Source organism: Zonotrichia albicollis, chromosome 7 (assembly GCF_047830755.1).
Source record: "Zonotrichia albicollis isolate bZonAlb1 chromosome 7, bZonAlb1.hap1, whole genome shotgun sequence".
NCBI classification, from domain to species: Eukaryota; Metazoa; Chordata; class Aves; order Passeriformes; family Passerellidae; genus Zonotrichia; species Zonotrichia albicollis.
Window position 1 is genome coordinate 15,038,993 of NC_133825.1, and position 7,295 is coordinate 15,046,287.

The following is a 7,295-nucleotide window of genomic DNA, read 5'->3' on the forward strand; positions in this document are numbered from 1 at the left end:
ATGAACACAAAAGAAACCTCAGAAGATTCCTGGGTGAGTACAGGGGCTCACCTGTGCCCTCTAGGAAGGGGACAGTGTCCCCTCCCAAGGCCAGGGCTGGCAGATGTGTGGCTGTTTCCCGCTGTCTGGAAGAGGCCTCGTGCTCTGCTGGGCCCCATCCGTGGCTGGAAGCAAGAGCCCCAGCTGCCCCCAAGGCTGTGCAGTTCTCCTGCTGCAGCCTGTGCCCACAGCTGTGTCCCTGCCTGTGCCCACAGCTGTGTCCCTGCCTGTGGCCAGGCTCTTGGCTCTCTGGCTGCCAGCGGAGGGAGGCCCACACTGCCTCAGGGCTCCCTGCTCTGCTCCCTGGCCATGGGCTGAGCAGATTGCAGGGCCGGCTCTGCTTCTGGCAGCCAGCAGCTCTTTCCTGCTCCAGGTGAACGGTTCAGGCGCCATCCCGTGGGCACGGCGGTGCTGATTCTGCTGCTCCTGGTGCTGGTGCTGGCTTTGGGGGCGGCCGTGGCTGTGCTGGCAGGTAAGGGAGGGGCAGCAGCCTGGGCCCAGCCCCTCGGGGCAGAGCGGGCTCCCTGCTCCCTGCGCAGGGGAATGCTCAGAGCTTCTCCTCTTCCCCCTGCAGCACCACAGGTTCCAGTCACACCTGCAACACCGCTGTTGGTTCTGGGCTCTCCCCATGGCTGGGTGGGCTACAATGGGGTCTGCTACTACTTCTCACGGGATTACAGCACGTGGGAGCAGGGTCAGGAACGGTGCTCCGAGCTCGGGGCCTCCCTGGCCATTGCCAAGGATGAGGAGGCCATGGTGAGTGAGGGGCTGCGGGCGGTGTGGGCTGGCTGAGGGCAGCCTGGGGGCGCTCCTGGGCCGGGCTCGGTGCTCGTAGGGCCGGGGCTGCAGCCCTGGGCCGGGGCCTTGCAGGGAAGGAGCCCCGGCGTGCGGGGGCAGCCCCGGGCACGTGTCCCCCCCGAGGGGCCGGGGCAGCTCCCACTCCTCTCTCCTGGGCAGGATTTGCTCTCCCGCCTCTGCGGGAATTTCGGTTACTGGCTCGGGCTGCGCAGACGGGGCGAGCGCCTGCACTGGGGGGACGGCAGCAGCTACAGCTCCCGGTGAGTGCCGGGGAGCCGGGCAGGGCCTGGGGGCACAGGGGCACAAGGGCTTCCCCTGGCAGCCAGCGCTGTCTCTGCTCCTCCCGGCAGGGTTCCTGTCCTCGACAATTCCGAGTGTGTGTACCTGGCTGACGAGAGATTCAAGAGTGGGAACTGCTCCAGTGAGCGGCCGTATGTCTGCAGCAAGGCCCAAGCTCCCCTGTAACAGGGGCTGCACAAAGGACCTTCTCCACGCTGGGCAGTGCCAGCTTCACCTCTGAGCCCAGCACAGCGCTGTCCTTCCTCAGCTGCGCCCTGTGCCTTGCACTTCCTCTCAGGGTCACCTCAGTGCCTCTTCATCCCCAGTGCCAGCGCTGGGCTGGGGCTGCAAAGGAAAGGTCTCTGCAATCCATCCTGCCACCGATGCTGCCTGCATGGGAGTGCACTGCCCTCATGACACAACAAGCTGCAGTGGGAAATCCAAATCTTCCCGGCCTCTTGGAAATCATCACAAAGTGGCCAGAACGTGGCACTTGTCAACTGTCTTTGGAAGAGGAGGAAGAACCGCTGACGTGTGCTGAGCTGGAATCCCACTTTTGGCATCAGGCACCTGACTGTGGAGAATAGTCTGTTGTCTCTTTATCCGTCTGTCTGCTGTAAAGGATCTGACTGTCCTCCTGTGGGAGGAATCCCAGGCTGGAGCAGGACAAGGATTTGTCTCCCTGAGGGAGAAGCAGTGACATGATGTGACTGTAACCCCCCATCCTTCTGTGCCACTGTGTGGGGAGGAGGGAGTGGGGAACTGGGGACAAAGTGAAGCCCAGGAAGGAGAGAACAGCGTGGAGAAGGTGCATTTTTAGGATTTGGGGAACATCTGATTCCCTTGCTCTGATTTGTTTGATAATAAATTCAATGAAATTTAATTTCCCCACTCCGGGCCTCTTCTGCCCATGATGGGTGAGAGATCTCTGGCTGCCTCTCTTGAGAGCCCCGAGCCTTTCCTGCTGTGTTCTGTTGCCTGCCCAGGGGCAGGAGCAGAGGCTCAGAGCGCTTTTGCTGGCCCCGGGCACCTGGCCTGGCCCAGCCCAGCCCAAGAACCCCTGCCAGCATTCCCTGCACCATTGCCCGGCCCCACGGCGGCTGCGGCTCCGCGGGCAGGCGGCCCCAGGAGTTCAGAGTGGGCAAAATGGGAGCGAGGGACAGGAGGCAGCTGGTGCCAGTGGGGGAAATGGCTTTGCTGGAGCTGGCAGGGAGAGGAGGAGGAGGGAGAAAGTGCTGCAAAGTAAAGGGGGGAGAAAGAGGGACAAGGTGGTGGGGATGGCCATGGGGCAGGCGGACATTTTGCTTTGCAGCTCGGTGGGAGGAAAGGAAGAACTGTCAAATCCGTGCAGGAAAAGAGGGGAGAAACAGCAGGTGGTGGGAATCGCTGACAACTGGGATTCAATTGATCTGCCTGAACTGCAGAGGCCGACAGAGTCCGAGCAGCGCCGGGTGCCCGCCACCCGCCGGCGTTGCCATGTGGCTTGCCCTGCCCCTGGCCTGGCTGCAGCAGCCGCCTGCCCCAGAAGCAGCTTCCAAAAGGGCTGAGAATGGTCTTGAGGGCAACTGAAGAGGGAAACGCCTCGTTTTAGGAGGCTAAATTGAGGAAAAATCCCCCTTGATTTTCTTTTGATTCGGGATTTAACGGAGGGGAGACCGTCCTCATGCATCATTTAGGAATCTAAATGGAGAGGGAACCTCCGTTCTCCCCTTGATTCAAGGCTTTGAAGTGGCGACAAGAGGGAGTTTCCCCTTGATGTAGTTCACTACGAAATTGAAAAAGAATGGTAAAGACGAGCTGGCGCTGCCAGGTTTGGACTCAGTGTATCGCCGACAGGCACCGAGCGCCGAGAGCACGAGAGGCGCAGGGCGCTGTTGCCGGCCCCGGGCACCTGGCGAGGCCCAGCCCAAGAATCCCTGCGAGAATTCACTGTTGAGAGCCCCAGGAGCACCTTGCCCGGGCTGCGCTCCTTCTGCGGCCTCAGTGGCCTGGGCACCTCTGTCCTAGCAGGGCTTCTGTCGGGACAGGAGCCTCGGTGCCCCCGCGGCTTTGCTGCCCCGCCACACGCTTTGCTGCCCCGCTCGCTCGCTCCTTTCCCTGCTGCCGGCGGCGCTCGGGATCGCTGCCGCCTGCCCCTGAGGCGAAGCCCCGCCCGCTGCGAGCTCTGCCGGGCCGTGGCACCAGCGGCAGTGCCCGCGAAGCCGAACCGGTGGGTGTGCCGGGAGCGGAGCGGCGGGCGTGTCATTCCGTTTGTCCCATTGCGGAGCGGCGGCGGTGGCCATAGCCCGGCGAGGCGGCGGCGGAGCGAGGCGGCGGCTCCAGCCCAGGTGGGACCCGCGGTCGGTGCAGCCGCAGCTCGGGGCTCGCTGCGGGCGGAGGGGGCCGCGGTGAGGGCCGGGGGGTTCAGGCGAGTTCCTGGTGCCGGCTTCCCCCGTGTGCCCCCTGCGCTGGCATCGCAGCCGAGGGAGCGGCTGCCCGCGCTCTCCTCCGTGCCCGGATGGTCGGGATGGAGCCGGCGCCGCGGCAGCGATGGCTCATCCCGGCTGCTCTCGCTAGGACGGAGGCGGCTGCTCCGTGCCCGGGACCGTTCCCGCCCGTGCGGCACCGGGCTGGGGGCCGCTGCTGGGGCGGGAGGTGTCCGTGCCCGGCTCGGGGCTGGCACGGCATGAACTTGAACTCAGTGCCTCAAAGCCCAAAGCGCTGCAGGCGCCGAGTGCGGGCACCAAGCGGCGCATCCTGCCTGCTCCGGGGCCGAGGCTTCTCGGCGCTGCCCTGTGTGCCGGCAGCCGCTCCGTGTGCCCAGGCAGGGAGCCGCAGCGGCCGTGCCGGAGCTCGGTGTGCCCGGGCTCCGAGGCGCCGGGGCAAGGAATCATGCGGGGCACAACGGTGAGCAGCCCGGGGCTGCTGCTGCTGCTTCTTGCCCCTCGGCAGGCGGACTCCGAGCCGCAGCTGCCCCGGGCCAGCAGCAGCCGGCAGCTCGCAGGCGCTCTCAGCGCACGGCCCGGCCCGGAGCTGGGCTGCAGCGGCTGCAGAGCCACAGGGGCCGCGGCTGCGGCCACCGCAGAGCTGCCGGAGGCTGCGCTTGTCTCCGCACCTGCTGCCGCACCTCTGGGCAGCGGCGACAGCGCAGCCACAGCTGCCACCGCCCTCCTGAGACCCCGCACGGCCGGCACCGGCAGCGACCTCTCATCGTGTCCCTTTCAGGGTGCCATCAGCGCGGCTGGAAAGCTGTTCCCCAGGCCGAGCTCCCAAAGGATCTGCCAGCAGCACTCCTGATGTCTACGCAGCAAGGTGCTGTTTGTTCTGGGCAGAGAGATGGCGCCTGTGAGCCGGGGAAGAGTGATTTCTACTCCCGGAGTAGAGTTGTGAATGAGCCCCAGCATCCCCAGGAGGGACCAGCAGCCGCAGTTCCACACTTGCCTGGGGCCCGAGAAGCCTCTGGGCATAAGCAGGGGGATGCCACTTGTGAGCGTGCAGTGAGTGCAGATTTGGAGAATGGGTTCTGCACAAGTGATGGGAGTGTGAGGGAGCCCCTCGCTGCCCAGGCCACAGCAGCAACGGGCAATGAACACAAAAGAAACCTCAGAAGATTCCTGGGTGAGTACAGGGGCTCACCTGTGCCCTCTAGGAAGGGGACAGTGTCCCCTCCCAAGGCCAGGGCTGGCAGATGTGTGGCTGTTTCCCGCTGTCTGGAAGAGGCCTCGTGCTCTGCTGGGCCCCATCCGTGGCTGGAAGCAAGAGCCCCAGCTGCCCCCAAGGCTGTGCAGTTCTCCTGCTGCAGCCTGTGCCCACAGCTGTGTCCCTGCCTGTGCCCACAGCTGTGTCCCTGCCTGTGGCCAGGCTCTTGGCTCTCTGGCTGCCAGCGGAGGGAGGCCCACACTGCCTCAGGGCTCCCTGCTCTGCTCCCTGGCCATGGGCTGAGCAGATTGCAGGGCCGGCTCTGCTTCTGGCAGCCAGCAGCTCTTTCCTGCTCCAGGTGAACGGTTCAGGCGCCATCCCGTGGGCACGGCGGTGCTGATTCTGCTGCTCCTGGTGCTGGTGCTGGCTTTGGGGGCGGCCGTGGCTGTGCTGGCAGGTAAGGGAGGGGCAGCAGCCTGGGCCCAGCCCCTCGGGGCAGAGCGGGCTCCCTGCTCCCTGCGCAGGGGAATGCTCAGAGCTTCTCCTCTTCCCCCTGCAGCACCACAGGTTCCAGTCACACCTGCGACTCCGCTGTTGGTTCTGGGCTGTCCCCGTGACTGGATTGGCTACAATGGGGTCTGCTACTACTTCTCGCGGGATTTCAGCACGTGGGAGCAGGGTCAGGAACGGTGCTCCGAGCTCGGGGCCTCCCTCGCCATTGCCAAGGATGAGGAGGCCATGGTGAGTGAGGGGCTGCGGGCGGTGCGGGCTGGCTGAGGGCAGCCTGGGGGCGCTCCTGGGCCGGGCTCGGTGCTCGTAGGGCCGGGGCTGCAGCCCTGGGCCGGGGCCTTGCAGGGAAGGAGCCCCGGCGTGCGGGGGCAGCCCCGGGCACGTGTCCCCCCGAGGGGCCGGGGCAGCTCCCACTCCTCTCTCCTTGGCAGGATTTGCTCTCCCGCCTCTGCGGGAATTTCGGTTACTGGCTCGGGCTGCGCAGACGGGGCGAGCGCCTGCACTGGGGGGACGGCAGCAGCTACAGCTCCCGGTGAGTGCCGGGGAGCCGGGCAGGGCCTGGGGGCACAGGGGCACAAGGGCTTCCCCTGGCAGCCAGCGCTGTCTCTGCTCCTCCCGGCAGGGTTCCTGTCCTCGACAATTCCGAGTGTGTGTACCTGGCTGACGAGAGATTCAAGAGTGGGAACTGCTCCAGTGAGCGGCCGTATGTCTGCAGCAAGGCCCAAGCTCCCCTGTAACAGGGGCTGCACAAAGGACCTTCTCCACGCTGGGCAGTGCCAGCTTCACCTCTGAGCCCAGCACAGCGCTGTCCTTCCTCAGCTGCGCCCTGTGCCTTGCACTTCCTCTCAGGGTCACCTCAGTGCCTCTTCATCCCCAGTGCCAGCGCTGGGCTGGGGCTGCAAAGGAAAGGTCTCTGCAATCCATCCTGCCACCGATGCTGCCTGCATGGGAGTGCACTGCCCTCATGACACAACAAGCTGCAGTGGGAAATCCAAATCTTCCCGGCCTCTTGGAAATCATCACAAAGTGGCCAGAACGTGGCACTTGTCAACTGTCTTTGGAAGAGGAGGAAGAACCGCTGACGTGTGCTGAGCTGGAATCCCACTTTTGGCATCAGGCACCTGACTGTGGAGAATAGTCTGTTGTCTCTTTATCCGTCTGTCTGCTGTAAAGGATCTGACTGTCCTCCTGTGGGAGGAATCCCAGGCTGGAGCAGGACAAGGATTTGTCTCCCTGAGGGAGAAGCAGTGACATGATGTGACTGTAACCCCCCATCCTTCTGTGCCACTGTGTGGGGAGGAGGGAGTGGGGAACTGGGGACAAAGTGAAGCCCAGGAAGGAGAGAACAGCGTGGAGAAGGTGCATTTTTAGGATTTGGGGAACATCTGATTCCCTTGCTCTGATTTGTTTGATAATAAATTCAATGAAATTTAATTTCCCCACTCCGGGCCTCTTCTGCCCATGATGGGTGAGAGATCTCTGGCTGCCTCTCTTGAGAGCCCCGAGCCTTTCCTGCTGTGTTCTGTTGCCTGCCCAGGGGCAGGAGCAGAGGCTCAGAGCGCTTTTGCTAGCCCCGGGCACCTGGCCTGGCCCAGCCCAGCCCAAGAACCCCTGCCAGCATTCCCTGCACCATTGCCCGGCCCCACGGCGGCTGCGGCTCCGCGGGCAGGCGGCCCCAGGAGTTCAGAGTGGGCAAAATGGGAGCGAGGGACAGGAGGCAGCTGGTGCCAGTGGGGGAAATGGCTTTGCTGGAGCTGGCAGGGAGAGGAGGAGGAGGGAGAAAGTGCTGCAAAGTAAAGGGGGGAGAAAGAGGGACAAGGTGGTGGGGATGGCCATGGGGCAGGCGGACATTTTGCTTTGCAGCTCGGTGGGAGGAAAGGAAGAACTGTCAAATCCGTGCAGGAAAAGAGGGGAGAAACAGCAGGTGGTGGGAATCGCTGACAACTGGGATTCAATTGATCTGCCTGAACTGCAGAGGCCGACAGAGTCCGAGCAGCGCCGGGTGCCCGCCACCCGCCGGCGTTGCCATGTGGCTTGCCCTGCCCCTGGCC

General features: G+C 64.3%; 2 protein-coding genes across 2 annotated transcripts; both read left to right on the plus strand.

Annotated features, from left to right (window-relative positions):
* On the plus strand, positions 1–1,302 carry LOC141729470 (C-type lectin domain family 2 member D3-like). The gene is made up of 4 exons (XM_074544185.1): positions 1–33; positions 622–795; positions 997–1,097; positions 1,188–1,302. The coding sequence occupies exons 1-4, from the start codon at positions 1–3 to the stop codon at positions 1,300–1,302; spliced, it is 423 nt and encodes a 140-aa protein (XP_074400286.1).
* A 3,378-nt stretch (positions 1,303–4,680) lies between these two features.
* LOC141729471 (C-type lectin domain family 2 member D3-like) lies at positions 4,681–5,981 on the plus strand. Its single transcript, XM_074544186.1, has 4 exons — positions 4,681–4,713; positions 5,302–5,475; positions 5,676–5,776; positions 5,867–5,981. Exons 1-4 carry the CDS (start codon positions 4,681–4,683, stop codon positions 5,979–5,981), a joined length of 423 nt encoding a protein of 140 aa, XP_074400287.1.
* Positions 5,982–7,295: the final 1,314 nt, after the last annotated feature.